Consider the following 16,047-nt stretch of genomic DNA (forward strand, 5'->3'; position numbering starts at 1 on the left):
ACATATGTCCGGGACTTTGCAGAAACTAAAACGTGAATAAATGGCTGATATTTCTCTCTAGAAATGGAAGCTACCCAGTTTCCCAGCTCTATGCGTGACTACTTCGGCCAGTAAAAAATGTTCTTAGAATTCTGGAACGCGTAGTTTTAGTCCTAAAACCCGCCCCCCCGGACAAGTAATTAGACCTTTGTTTTATAGTAAATTCCATCCCAATTCCAGCAAGTGATAACAGCACTGTAGGTATAGCGGCCTTGGCCTCAAAAAGTGTTTTCTTCTCTGTACTGTATATTTCAGTTTTGCTGGAAATTAATCCCATTCCAAGATGGCTCCAACATTGGCTAGATAGTCTTTATAAAAAGCAGATTTCCATTACATAGAACTTTCTTTTTCAAATGTATTCTATATGTTACTGCTCCGATTTAAAAAAAAACTAAAAACCTTTGAATACATGTAAATGAAACGGAAATTCTTCGACCGGTCGCTGTCTGTTACAAAAAGAACCCGCGCGGTCTAGTCATTAATGGCTTGGCTGTAGAGCACTCAAATGTGCTTTCCCCGTGAGCGACAGTGCGTCACTACGTGCCGACGCTTGTTTCCTCGGTAACGAAAACAATTTCTAACTCGCGCGAGTCGCGTTTTGAGACCTTGGGCAGAAAGTGCTGAAACCCCTGGGAGACCAGACGAGAATGACAACACCCAGAGCTGCCCCACCTGGACCCAATAGTAGCAAGCATTGTAACTTCGTGGCGCAGGACCAAATTTGGTATTTCGAGCTCTAAAAAAAATATATTTTTTATCTTTCAAAATATTATAAACCATACTTTGTATTAGAAATGTTCCGGGCAATAGTGTTGAAAATTATTTTTAAATGCAGTTTACATTTGAAATACGCACATGTAGATTAAAGTAATTTACTAATAATGTAGTTTGTCAACCACAAAAAAACAGCGTTTAATTAAGACAGCCAGTGTTTTAAACTTTGCATGCTAAATGATCGCAAGGCAACATATTTTAACAGAGAAATGTCACTGAGTTGTTAAATGTTGTTTTTATTTGCTAAATATCTAAACTTTGTAAAAAGAATCGATTAAAGAATGTATTACATATTTGTAAAATGTTAACCACGCTCTATTTTAATTGCGGACCCCCAAGTTTGTATTTTTTTCGCAAAATTTTAAGTTTGTTCTGCATGATGAAAGTGTTATTTCTAAATTACATATTTCTTAATTATATTCTTTCAAAATCTGTCTTATGGGAGGACAAACCTGTTGGCAAGTTTGTACTTCATGTTTAAAATTCACAGACACAAATGAATTCATAATTTACAGTTTTAAAAATACAAACACACACAGGCTGCCTGGTTTGGTTTAATTGCTGCTGCACGGCCATCTGTATCGCCAGCAGACAGTTATTTTGACAAATGTTACTGTTAGTGATAATTATATTAACAATAATGCTTCCAATGGTTATCACACATGTATTAATCGTTGCATGCTATACTTTTGATTTCATGTATTATAAAAAAGAAAGTTAGCTTCTCAAGCTGCATCCTGGAGTACCTTAGTCAATTGCCAGGTCTGTAGGCCTGTGTTGGGAGCGTGTGCAGGACGCGCCGCGCAGGGACTCACACGGACACCAGTTGGAGTCTACGCGTGGTCCCGAATAACCCGGGGCCACGCCTCCTTTATTTTTATACTGTACGCGGCGTCCGTACGACACCGCGTGTGCGCACGCCTACGTGCGCCAAAAGACTAGACTGCGAACATGCAGTTCATCAACATTACATTCCTTTCAACCTTTAATTGAAAACTAACATTCGCAGGGATATGGATGCATTCATATATCAGAGTTAACAACAACAAAAGTTCGCGGCCATCCGGCCAGTTACCAGTCTCTGGATCCCGCCGTTCACCTTCAGCCCACCGCATAGTCCGCCAGCTGTGAGGAAGGGGCTGGGTTCCTTCTCAGACCGTAGCCTGCCGCTTCCCCACGGAACAGCACTCTCCTGGGGGATTCATGATGAGGGGCCCCGACAGTCTGGGGTCCCGGGAGGTTCCGAGGACTTGCAGCTTTCGGCGTCTCGGCGACTCGTGGTCCCCTTGCTGGACTGTCGCTCCTGTCATGGCCTGCACTTTCAGGAGTGTTCTGGTTCGTGTCGGGTCGGTCCGGTGACTCCTGATGATTTTCTGGGCCGGACTGGTCTTCTGTCGGACTGACCGCTTTCTTGAAAAATTAAACATTGCGAGTGACTGTCTCCCCGCCTCGCTGAGCTGTTATCATTGTCCCGTTGCGGCCCGTGACTGTCCACGGCCGTGGCTCGTAAGGGAGTCGGAACTTACTCCCAGGATACCTGTCTCTTACATAGACCCAGTCGCTCTCATCGATGGACGATTCTTTGGATCTCCGCCAGAAACTAGCGTAGTCATTCGATCTCTTCCTGTTGGACAAAGTCTTCCGCGGGTTAGCTCTGTTGGGGCTCCAGGTGGGGTGACTGGGGATAGTGTCTCGGACTATTTGTCCCATGGCGGAGGGTCCGGGTGCCGCTTCCGTGGTACGATGTGGTGTGAGCCGGTACTCCCTGAGAAACGAATATATTTCCTTTTCTAAGGGGGCTCCTTCGGCATGGGCAATTCGGATGGTCTTGTTTAAGGTGCGCATAAACCTTTCCACCTCACCATTTGCTTGCGGCCACCGGGGTGTCACCTTCCTATGTTGTATTTCCCATTCTGCCAGATAGTCCGCAAATTCTTGTCCCTGGAAGGGGGGTCCATTGTCAGTCTTGACCCGTTCGAAGATGCCGTGGGTGGCGATGGCCTTTTCAAATTTAGCTATGACTTCTTTGGCTGTGTGAGTTGCTACGATCTCCACTTCCGGATATTTTGAGAAGTCGTCCATAATGACTAGCATGTGTCTCCCATCTGGTAGGTGACCAAAGTCAGCACTCACATGTTCCCAGGGCTTTTGCGGGTTGTCCTCAGTGATGACTGGAGGTGGGCTATCCGGGGGTCCTGCCGCCTGGCACCATTGGCACTCTTTGACAGCTCGTTCAACCTGGGAATCCATGTCTGGAAACCATATCTTCGCGCGAAGCCTGCTCTTGGTCTTTACCATCCCCTGGTGACCTCGGTGAGCGAGAGTAATGGCTTGATGGGTGAGGCTTGAAGGCATCACGATCCTGGGCCCTCTTAACACACACCCCTGACTGTCCACTGATAGCTCTTCCTTGACTCTCAGCATTGCTTCTAGCGCCCTTTTGGCCTGCGGGGTTCTTCTGTTCAAAGATGCTTGGAGTGTCTTCCAGTCATTGGAGCGTATGGCGCTCACTATGAGCTGAGAGATTTCATCATTTCGGGTTGCCTCGATGATCATGTTCAGACTCATGGGTAGGGGCCTTGATCTCTCGACTACAGCTTTCACATATGCTTCCGTATCCTCAGCATCCTCCCTTTCCCCGGTGGTGGCGGCCCGGGGGTGTCTGGAGAGGTAGTCTGCCGGGTTGGTAGCGCCTGGTTTGAATTCTAGCTGGTAGTCGTACTCCTGTAACTGCAGGATCCACTTTTCTATCCTGGGGGGTGGTTTGGAGACTGACCCTCGGAACAGTGGAATCAGAGGCTTATGATCCTTGGAGACGGTGAACGGGTGGCCGTACACATACACGTGGAAATGCCTGCACGCCCAGTGGATCGCAATGGCCTCCCTCTCGATCTGGGAGTACCGTTGTTCCGTCTCGGTCAGGGATCTGCTTGCGTAGGCGATCGGCGCCCAGTCCTCTTCCCCTTGGCGCTGAGTCAGGACTGCCCCCAGGCCATACGGACTGGCGTCGACAGCAATGTTGGTCGGCTTGGCCGGGTCAAAATAGGACAGTGTTTTTTCTGCTGACAGTGCTGCCTTGGTGTTGTGAAATGCCTCGTTTTGTTCTTCGCCCCACTGCCAGGGCGTGGTCGACTTTGTGAGCTCTCGAAGAGGTCGGGTAAGGTTGGAGAGGTCCGGGATGAACCTCCTGCAGAAGTTGACCATTCCTAGAAAACTTCGCACTTCCGATATATTCGTTGGGGCAGGAGCTGTTTGCACATCCTTGACCTTGTCAGGATCGGGCGCGATTCCTTTGTCGGAGAATGTGTATCCGAAGAAGCTGATTGTGTTTTGGAGAAACTGGCACTTCTCTCTGTGCAGCGTGAGGCCAGAGTCTTTGATTCTTTTCAATACGCCTCTCAACCGTTGGTGGTGTTCTTCCACAGATTGGGCGTATATAAGCAGGTCGTCACTGACGTTTAGTACTCCGGGGAGTCCGCTCAGTACTTCTCGGATTGTATTTTGAAAGACCTCAGCGGCGCTGGATATGCCGAAATTGAGGCGTCGATAGCGCCGGAGGCCCACATGGGTGGAGAAGGTAGTGATGTACCTGGAGTCGGGGTGCAGGCGCAGCTGGTGGTAGCCGGAGCGGAGATCCATCTTGGAAAACCACTTGGCGCCATTTAGTTCGCCCAAGATGTCGTCGATGGTAGGCGTCAGGTGGCGTTCTCGCTTGACCGCTGCATTGGGTAGGCGCATGTCCACGCATATGCGAACCTGCCCTGGTTGTTTGGGCTTCCGCGCCACCACAATCGGCGATACCCAGGGTGTGGGCCCGGTGACTTTCTCGATTATGCCTTGCTTCTCGAGGTTTTCAAGTTCTTCCTCCACTTTCTTCCTGAGGTGGAAGGCTATTCTCCTGTGTCTGAGGGCCACTGGTTGGATGGATGGATCTATGTGTAGCGACACTTCTTTCCCCTTGAGGCATACGATGCCTCGAAAGGTGTCCTCGAACTCTTCGAGAATAGCGTCCAGTTCATCTTCCAGGACTGCCATCGTGTAGAAGATTAATTGTAGTTCCTCCGCTGCTCGTCCACTGAGGAGCATGCCGCTCCCCTCTTTCGTCACATAGACAGTTGTGGGTACTTTTCTATCAAGATGATGGATTTCGGTTTGGAAACACCCGATGAGTGGGATCGGGGTTTTCTGACCATAGGCAAAGACACGGATTTTCGCCGTCTTCAGGGTTGGCTTGTCTCGCAGCTGATTATATACGTCGGCCGCCATGAGTTCAATCGAGGCTCCCGTGTCGATGGTGGCTCTCACCTCTTGTTGGTTCACTCTTATTCGACACTTCGGGAGACGCCTCTTCTTCCTAGCAGGCTGGTTGATGGCAAAGACGTAGTGGACGGGATAGTCATTGGAGTCGTCGTCCATGTCCTCACTCTCTGGGCTGTCTCTGATGGCGTATGCTGCCTCTGGTTTCTGTTTCGAGGATCTGCATACTGAGGCAAAATGGTTAATGCGTCCGCATGCCCCACATTTCTTGCCGTTTGCTGGGCAGTCTTTCGCACGGTGTGGCACGCCTCCGCAGTATCCGCATTCTTTTCGCCGATCCTGTGGTTTTTTACCTCTGAACTGCCGTTGTTTCGGTCGGACAACGTTTACTTGTTCTGCCACGGTGACTTGTTCCACCTTCACTGGCCTGTGCAGCGCCGCCTCCATGTGCGACGCTCTCGCACGCGACAACTCTTTGGAGCGGCCTAGTTTCAGGATGTCGGCCAACGGTTTCCCATCTTCCTGTAGGATCTTGACTCGCAAGTCGGAGGAATAGCAATTTTTAATGATCTGGCCCCGTATCTCCTCTTGTTCGTCCCTGAAACCACAGGTGCTGGCGAGTTCCCTCAATCTCCCATGGAACGCGTCAAGGGATTCATCCGCTTCTTGGCGCGCCTGCCGAAAGATGAACCTTTCGTAGTCCTTGCTGGCCATGGGCTCGAAGTAGGCGTTGAGCGCATTCAGGAGGGTGACGTATGTGTGTGGCGTGGCCTCCACAAGAGTCTTGTAAATTCTGTGAATGTCCTTGCCCCCTAAGTGAAGGAGGAGTGCTCTGCGCCGTTCTCTCGCCGTTCCCGCACCTTCAAAGTAAAACTGCAGACGTTCCGTCCAATCTTTCCATCTTGGTGCTAAGGAAGCTGGCGCTCCGTCCACCACGAATGGCTCAATGGGAGGAATGGCTGTCATTTTGGCGCCAAGGACCACTGCCACGTGGGAGGTGGACTTGAGTATCGGAGCTGCAGCAAAACGACACCCCGTGCGGGTGCGCCACAGGAGAGATGCCAGGAGGCAGTCCGCTGCGATGTGTGGCGGGCGGGGCCACTCTCGGCGGCCACAGCGCAAAAGGGGCCCGAGTTGTGGCCTAGTGACTCTTCAGGCTCGCCGGGAAAATGGCGTGCACCCTCTTACCAGCCCGGTAGGCGAGGGATGTGATCGGGGCATTTGCCACAGGGCGCCCACCTTCGTAGCGCTATGCGGACCCTGGAGATGTGCGACAGCCGAGGTCGAGGACGAGGTCTGGGCCCCATCCGGGCCGATGGAATTTGAGGGCCTGGGGGCCGGGCTGGCATCGGCGCTCCGGGAATGCAGGTCGGAGTGTCAGGGCGGAGCACAGAGTGAGGCCGTCTACCTCCTCGTCGCCATTGTCAGGTCTGTAGGCCTGTGTTGGGCGTGTGTGCAGGACGCGCCGCGCAGGGACTCACACGGACACCAGTTCGAGTCTACGCGTGGTCCCGAATAACCCGGGGCCACGCCTCCTTTATTTTTATACTGTACACGGCATCCGTACGACACCGCGTGTGCGCACGCCTACGTGCGCCAAAAGACTAGACTGCGAACATGCAGTCCATCAACATTACATCAATATCTCCCACGTAGGATATACAACACTCAACAACCTTCGAACCACACATTTCCGAAATGATGCCAGGTGACTGGTGAAAACTGGATCACCTCTTGGCAGCATTAGGTGTATGGAGTGCTATACAAATGCCTCACAATACGTTACATAACCTTTGTGATCACCCTGCACATAAGAATCTGGTGTACCCTGCTGCTGCATCTCATCATTGTCCCCTCTTCTGCATTTCTCAGACTGGCCTCAAAAACACTTTTGCTTGAGAAAAATCTCAAGATTGACGGGCTGAAAGCTGCTCATTACACCATTGGTTGTGCACCTCCAGCCAAGCAACATATCGCCATTTCATTTCCACTCTTGTCATCTTGAGTTTACTAACTTACCTTCCACTTATTGTTTGGGCGTTCTGTTCTCTGTCTGTTGATTTTGTGGCAACAGGGTTTCAATTGCTGTACTGACTGCTAAACTCACATAATCTGGTCGTCCCACTGGAACTAAATACCCTTATTTTATCCTATGCTACTCAAATTACTTCATATTTATACTATACTCATTTTCAATACTAATCCTTTATGGGTTCCGGAGTGGCGTGCTACTTGCTAGAAAAGCGCTTCAACACCCATCAAGGGTAACAAGTGCTCTATGAATGCAAATCTTTCTTCCCCTTTTATCCCTCCGCTATCCTTCTCACTCCAAGTAACAGACTAATATCCACCACTGAAATTACTTAATATTTCACCATATTAATTAATCACTAATCCTTTATAGGCTTTCTGAATAGCGTGCTTCAACAAGCGCTATATAAATACAAACCTTTGTCCTCCTCTATCCTTCTGCTATCATTCCAAATCCAAATAACTGACTAACCTATCCACCACTTAAAATGTACCTACATGTTTCACTATACTAATTCAACACTAATCCTCTATGGGTCCTGGAGTAGCGTGCTACTCGCCGAAAAAACGCTTTGATGCCTCGTCAGGGGTAGTAAGCGCTATATAAATCCAATTACAATACAATACAATACAATATGCACATGTGTCTTGTGAGTCATTGTTCCTCCCCACTCTCAGCAATGGTAATGAATAGCATATTACTCTCTGCGCTTGCACATCCATGGCTTAACGAAAACACACCAAACCATTAAAAGGCATGGCACTGCAGTTCTTTGTTATCCCTGTGCCTATGGGGATGACATCTATTTTAACCATACTAATCCCTTTTCTAGATTCATTGTCTGACTATGTATCATGCTGTTTTTTCCTGCTTGATCTTCTGTACATTACTCTGACACTCTCTGGATAATAGATCCTGGTAGATTCTCTACAGCCCCTCCCTCCCCAAAAAACAGAAGAGACACAGGAGGCAAAGGTGCAAATTGCTAAAAAGAAGTAGTAGGCAATTTTTAAAATCATACCACTCTTGAACTTTCTTGCAGTTTTAAAAAAAAATTCTAAAGCTTTGTTTGTTTGGAACAAATCAAGACAGATAGAATATATCAACTAATTAAAGGAGGAAGAGAAAATTAAAGAAACAAACAACCTTACATGACTGATTATCAAAACATTACTTAAAACTAGGCAGTATGGCAAAATATAGGCAAAGATCAGTAGTTACGGTTTCTTGGTATATACTACAATGTGGCGCTTGTGGGTCAAGTCTTGCTTGTTTCAGCTTAAACCATGTTCTCTCTCTGTCTATTCTGTACAGAAGGTCACAGTTCTCAATGCATTTATTTCATCATGCTTACATTACAGCAATGCCAACTACTTGGGCTCGCCTGTACAGCCTAATAGAAAACTTTGAAGCCAGTTTAGCATGTGGTGGCTATTGCAGTTCTCTCTGGTTTTGGCTCAACTTTGCTGCTTTCTGGTGAAAGAAAGACTCCTGTATAACCAGATTTATTTGATCCATAGGGCAGTCTGTTCAACTAGTAGTTCACCCTTAGGTTCCGTTTAACTCAGTATCGCCCTTCTCACAATTTGTGGTCAGCTTTTCACTGCAGTCTGCAGGTCCCTAAGTTACGCAGCAAGACAGTTGGTGGGCACTTCTTTTCTATCATGGCTGCCCAGAGTTGGAACTTGCTTCCAGATTCTCTTAGAGGTGAACCAGGTGTTTTTCAAATTCAAGAAACGTCCTAAGGCCTGGCTATCTCCTCAATCGAAAGGTGGTCAATTTATTTAATGGATTATGACTCAGGTTTTTTTAACTTGTTTTAGCGCCAGGATACCCCAGTGTGGGTGAACATTTGCGCTCTATGGCCCAGATGTAGGTAAAATAGATTTACCGATTTTTAATTACCGAATTTTACCGATTCGGTAATTAAAAATCGGTAAATCTAAGGGGTGGATATGTAGGTATTCCAGATGTGCTGGAATACCGATTCTGAAGAATTCGGTATTTACTGATTCGGTAAATACAGAATCGGTAATGCCCATTCATTCCTATGGGCTTTGAAGCCCATAGGAATGAATGGGCATTACCGATGCGGTATTTACCGAATCGGTAAATACCGATTTGCACATGGGTGCAGGGGGTGTCACTTTGACACCCTCTGGCACCCCCAAAACAGGCTCGGGTGCCATGTGGCAGGCATACATGCCCTAAGGGCAGGTCTGCCTGTCACATGGCATAGGTGTGCATGCACACATGTGCATGCACACCGGAATCGGTATTTTACCATCAAATTGGATTTGATGGTAAAATACCGATTCTGTAAGGCCTCTGGGACTCTGAAGAGTCCCACCTACATCTCGGTGCCTCAGAATCGGTAAATTTACCGATTTTTTTATTTTACCGAATAGGTAAAATTACCGAATCGGTAATTTTACCGATTCGGTAAAATAATGCCCCCTACATACCTGTCACCCATATACTGGTCGGTAACGGCCGAAAATACCGATTTTCGGCCGTTACCGACCGACCTACATCTAACCCTATAATACAAAATATAAGCTGTGTACTTTTTCCATATCCATATGGTAATCTAACATGACTTTGTTGAATCAGGACAGAACATGGTAATTCATTTACCACATACATGGCTAAAAGTATGTATAAATAGCATGTATAAAAAATGTACAAGCTGTGAAGATCTGTCTGTAGCTGGACAAGCCATCTGTATTGATGTGATCACAACTGTGATAAAGAGAAATGTACTAAAACACAAATATCCATCACCATTGGTTGACCATCCAGTAGGACAGATCTAGTCATATGACGAGAATGTTCAACACTGTATCTGATCCTGTATTATGTAACTGCTCATGAGAGACAGGAATACAAGAAAAGGCCTGGAACTGTGCCCTTTACAGATCAGGCGTAATTTGTTTCCACCCCCTTTTGTGTCCTCCTTTAAATCTTTAAGTTACTGGATGCCATTGGGATTCCCACTGAGCCCTGCTCTATTTATTATGTAGCTCACTCCCTTTGCTGCCGTCCTCCAGAATGAGCTGGAGTCCTTTAACTATGCTTGAGGAAGAGGAAAGCAATCATTTTTTGCTCTCTTATTCCGTGGCCGCTATAATGGTGGCCCTGTAAGCTAGGAATCCATCAGACTTGGGACGTAATCATGGATTCCTCGTTGACAGTAAGCTTTCTTTTCAGCCTAACATCAACATGTTTTCCTTCTGCTTAAAGTTTTGGGAAAGAGTCTCCCATTCCTGCCTTCCATGTTCAGGAAAACTATTGTGCAAGCAGTCATTTTGTCAAGCTGGTATTCCTACAATTCCTTGCTCTTGAGGCTCTCTATTTATACTTTGGCTAAAGTCGAGGTTATGTAGAATATTGCTTCTTATCTCATTTGGGTCGTAGAAGACAGACTCGTATTTTTTACTGTTAGTTCTGGGGTTCTCTAGTTGGCAATGGTATTCACCTTTGTCCAAATAGGGACCCTTACTTCTAAGTCAGGATAAGGGGATTACCCTCCTTAATAACCCCTGCTCACCCCCTTGGTAGCTTGGCACGAGCAGACAGGCTAATCTCAGAGGTAGTGTGTTAAGCATTTGTGAATATACACAGTAATACAGTGAAAACACTACAGATGGACAAAACACAGGTTTTATCAAAATAAGTATTCTTTATATAGACTTAACACAAGACCACAAATGACAAAAAATCCATAATACTACACTTAAGATTGCTTAAAGATGATAAAACGTTGCTTAGTTCAAGTTGATGATAAATGCAACAAAGTTCTCAACAAAGTACCTAGATGCGTAACGCAAAGTGAACAAAAGGCTTGCAAAAGGGGAAATGCGTTAGTTCCGTGATTCAGGGGAGATGAGGCGTCGTGCCTCAATGCTTGGGCAGAGTAAGGTATGCGTCTTGATCCTTACCGGTGCGGAAGTGATGCGTAGATTCTCGACCTGTGGGCCCGTTGCGGTGCGCAAGATGGCGCCTTGATGGAATGCGATGATCCAGTTGCGATGCAAGAAGATGGTGCCCTTGATGCGGCGATGGCGATGCCTAGACGCCATAGCAGCCTTGCTACGACTCTGTACTTTGGAGCCGCGCCAGGCCCTGCGACATGCTTCTCCGGTGATGTGATGGCGACTCTCTCGATGGCGTCCCGCTTCTCCGGTGATGTGACAGCAGACAGCTTAGATGAACACACGCTTCCAGGGCATTGCGGCGAAGGCTCGCTTCTCCGGCGATGTAACAATTTCAGCTGCGGTGGCGACACGTTTCTTCTTGATGCGTCGCGCTTCCATCTCCTGGCAACGCGCAAATGCCTGGAGTCAGAATTCCCATCAAGGAAATTCAGAGGGGAGCTGGAGATGAACTCTTTTGTCCCTGAGACTTCAGCAGGAGGCAAGCACAATTCAAGCCCTTGGAGAATATTCTGAAGATGATGAAAGTCCTTAAAAAGTTCCTTCTCCTTTCCTTGGCAATGAAGCAACCACTGCAGGCCAACCCAGCAAAGAGCACACTGGCAGAGGGGCAGTAAAACTCCTGCAGCTTCCTTCGTTCTTCTCCTTGGCAAACGGTTTGTTGTTCCAAAAGTGATCTAATTTTTTGGGATCATGGTCCCAATATTTATACCCCAAAATCCTTTGTTCTCTTAAGGCAGAGAGGCCTCTGCCTAGTCCAAACCAGTTCCTGAGAACTTTGTTTACATGACTCTCTCCTTCCTTTCACTGTGCAGGGCAGAGACATCAGCCGCCCCACAGGAGGTGGAACCAGCACAGGGAGGGAAGATACAGTTCGGGAGCACTTTGTTGACACGATTCCTCCTCTCATTTCACAGTGCAGGGCAGCGACATCAGACAAGTCACAGGAGGTGGAGCCAGCATTGTAGAGGGTAGGCCCAGCCCTATTCAGGTCCCAGGTGCAACTCCTCCCTCCCATCTAGATGCATATCTCTCTATTCACCACTGGGCTGCCCCAGCCTGTCTCCTGGAATCCCCCAGCCCCGTCACTCACAAACCAAGACAAGGAATACACAACCTAGCAGAGGCAGGCCTGGACAGTTAGGCAAGAAAATACCTACTTTCTAAAAGTGGTATTTTCAAACACAGAATATTAAAACCAACTTTACTAAAAGATGTATTTTATTATTCTGAGTTCAGGCATACTAAATTCAAATTTATACCATGTTCCCTGAGTCAGTTAGGATTATAAGAATGTAACAATCTAACTGCCCATTCTAGCCTAAGGAGAACAGGTAGCCTTCAATAGTGAAAAACGAAAATGGCCGTTATTCATTATTAGGACTTGCTACACACACCAGAGCATGTCCTACCTTATACTTACAAGGCACCCTGCCCTTGGGCCTACCATAGGGGTGTCTAACATGAAGCAAAGGGAAGGTTTAAGGACTGGCAAGTGGGTGCACTTGGCCAAGTCGACATGGCAGTACAAGACTACCCATAGGCCTTGCAATGGCAGGCCTGAGATACACTTTATAAGCTGCTTCTGTGGGTGGCACAACCAGTGCTGCAAGCCCACCAGCAGCATTTGATTTACAAGCCTTGGGCACACATGGTGCACTGTACTAGGGGCTGACAGATAAATCAAATAACCCAATCATGGAATGACCAATTAATACATACATTTAACATAGGGAGCACTTGCACTGTGGAACTGATTAGCAGTGGCAGAGTGCCCAAAGCATAAAACCAGCAAAAACATATCAAAACAGAGGAGGCAATCCATCAAAATGGAAAGGAGACTCACGCCAATGATGCCAGGTCTAACACTTACCTTGTGGAGTCTCTTCATTAACAGTCAGTTGCCAAAGGCCCTTTTTAAGAGCAATTTCTTGGGTCAGTTTGCTGTCTATCATACAGCTTAAGCAATTAAAAAGAGTAAATATGAATTCATCTTCCTCTATATTCATTACTAAAAATAGTCCATACTGGAGACAATTCAATTTTATACCTGTCTGCAAAGGCCTGGAATATGATTCCGATTCTCTGTGATTGACCAAGGACACTTTTTATTTTGAACAAATTCTAAAAACTCTATTCTATTTCTCATCTAGATTCTGTTACGTGTTACACTACATAAACCTCTAATGCCAGTACACCTTGTTTCTTTTGTGAGCTTTACTAATACATATTATCATCATCACCATCTTAAAATCAGTTTTTTAAATAATCAAAGCTAATTCAGAGTGTCATAACATTACCCATTACTCAATGAGAAAATACGTTCAAGTCAACTTAGGTTTATGTGCTTTGAAGGAAGTCCACTATTTGATATGCACAGGCCTAACATGCCATTGTCTGCAATATTACATGTTAACTTTGTTAATTAAAAAAAAAGTATTAAAAAAACCAAAGCATGAACAATGTCAGAGTGGTTGCATAGCATTTGGGAGGGATAATATAGTTATCTTGAATTATGGAGTACTATCCAAAAGGCTGAGAGAGCATGACAAGGGGATCTTTTTATTAACAACTACTGCTTTCATACCTTTGGTTCCCTTTCTCCCCCAAAAGACTATGACTTAAGTTGTTTCCTGAAATCAAGGATGTCTTTTGAGGTTCTCAAAAGATAAGGCTCAAGATTCCACACTTTCAAAAATAAGACAGAAGAAAACAAAATCTTCCTGTGTGTTTTGGAGTTGACAGACACTCTGTAAAAGCTGACCAGATTCATGCCCCCTTTACAGGTCGCATTACAACCTTCGGGCTGGTTGACTAACAGTTAAGACTAGAGCTCTCCATAAATCCTCACTCTGGCATTTTAGACAGTTCTTGGTACATCCTCTCTCTACATCAAATGCTTACCAGGTGTACACAGCCTCAACACTATGCTCTGAATTGATCCATTTCGTCCAGTTTCTGGCCATTCACTTTATTGGGGCTGCTGTATTGCTGTGCTTTCCCCTTTCTCTTATATGCTTACTCCTCAGTCCTGGTGTTCAAAACTGTATGAAATCCCATTTCTTCCTTTTTGATGCCGACTGAAATGGCTAAATCTTTGCCAATATTTTTTGCTACCCAATCTGCTCCTTTAAACTGGAGGTAACTAAACATCCTGTCAGTGGAAAATAAGTGCTCCATTCTAAAATGTACCATAATCCACACAATTGTATGTACTAAAGTCCTCATTTTCGACTGTGGTGTGGGCCCACTGGTAAACCTGGGCAGCAGGGGCTAGAGCCGTTACTCACCAGGTGGAGGACTTTTGCCAAATTTAGAGATTCCTTCCTTCTTGTCTTCACAGCAACTGTCACTGGTATCTAAAGCATTTGCCAAGTAGGCATCTTGTCCTAATCAGGAGTTTGCTTAGAGGAGATAAGAGGGCCCCATAACACATGGATGTGGAGTGGCCGAACCAGAGGAATAAAGTACAAATCAAACACAGAAAGCTGCATACTCCTTACTTTAACACTGGTGGACGCTGAATGGATAAAAATATTACTTTGGAGCCAACGTGTACAATATCCCATGAGATCAAATGAAACTTTTATTGTATAATACATGATTTGTTATTTTGCATTTCAAGTAATGCATATATTCATAGTCACATATCCATGTATAATTTCCAACAGACATATAATACAAATATAACTAAAATAGACAATCACAGATGATCTCATTAAGCAGTTCTAATGACACCCCACAAACACTAATATCAATTTAACCCCACAATCCTATCCCAGTCATACAACATCCATACTTGCAATACATCCACGTATTCATACAAATAAAACATCACATTAGGGAACCTCAGACCCAACTCAGTAAGCTATGCTCGAATCACTATCCTAAACCAAGCACAAAAATGCAATGGACTCCTTAGCGATTTTAATTCAATCAAAATGTTTTTTCTATTGGTTTCATGGATCCATGGTTTTTAGTAATTTTCCTGCTTAATTATACAAATTTATTGGATCTCAGAATAACGATAAATCTCTTAGGTATCTTCCTTCATTATCTTGTAACTAATTTCAAGCAATTTTTGGTCTTCAGGTTCACCATCAATTAGCACCAACACACGTTTCAGTGAGAGCCAAGATGTGGGGAACCACCTTTTTCAGGGCATAAATAGTAAAATGATGCAAAGCAATAGCGGTAAAGAAATTACAATATAAAGTAACAAAATGCATCTACAGAAGGGGCACAAATATCCAAAGACCAAGTCCCCCCCCAGGAGAGAACATCATGTCCTCAATACAGGTAAACAGTGCCAAAAATGGCCCAAAAAAGTAAAAAAGGATGTAAAAGGTACCGGATTAGCCACGTGCTTGCAGACCGAATCTTGATCTTCAGGAAAACGGAGATGAGTAATTTTATAGGATACACAGAGGGATCCTGCAGCCACAACCACTATAAGACAATAACTCGGAGAACACCGCGTTAAATGCTTGACTCGCGTCACGTAACAACGCCGGAACGGGGGGGAGAAAACATAAACAGAGGATGACATCATAAGACTCTGCCTCAGTCTCAAACACAATGCAAGTTGGGGCAATACAAAAACATAGAATGGACAAACCATCTCCCTGTTGAAAGAGAACCTTCTCCTTATTAAAAGAGATATTCTAGTGAGGACACCATGATGGTTGAATAGACTCTTACAAAAGTTTTTTACAAAAACATGTCCTGTAGTGGAGACAGCTAAGCTGAATTTAAACCCTAACACTTATAATGAAAGTGATCTATATTGTAACCAAAGGCCCCAAAAAAACAGAAGAACTAGACTACAACATTCAATAAGCAAGAAATAGCATTCACACTATTGAGACCCGTAAAAATAAAGAGTATAGAAAGAATGACTAAAGAGGGCTGATATTTCAAAAGGGTGAGGTGCTGGAGGCACCTTCTCCCCTGTCTTGAGATATCTCCGGGATGGGTAGTGAAAGGTATACAAGAGAAACATTCGACCCG

The 16,047-nt window shown here is 45.5% G+C and overlaps 1 protein-coding gene across 2 annotated transcripts in view; it reads left to right on the forward strand.

The window, feature by feature from the left end:
• The first annotated feature begins 631 nt into the window (after positions 1-631).
• Positions 632-16,047, forward strand: part of CIMIP1 (ciliary microtubule inner protein 1) — a 136,407-nt gene continuing 120,991 nt past the window's right edge. For both annotated transcript variants that reach the window (XM_078651960.1, XM_078651961.1), the window contains exon 1: positions 632-763. In XM_078651960.1, the coding sequence (XP_078508086.1) occupies positions 687-763 (77 nt within the window). In that variant the 5' untranslated portion in view covers positions 632-686. The remainder of the gene's footprint in view (positions 764-16,047) is intronic.

Source organism: Lissotriton helveticus, chromosome 7, assembly GCF_964261635.1.
Source record: "Lissotriton helveticus chromosome 7, aLisHel1.1, whole genome shotgun sequence".
Classification (NCBI taxonomy): Eukaryota; Metazoa; Chordata; class Amphibia; order Caudata; family Salamandridae; genus Lissotriton; species Lissotriton helveticus.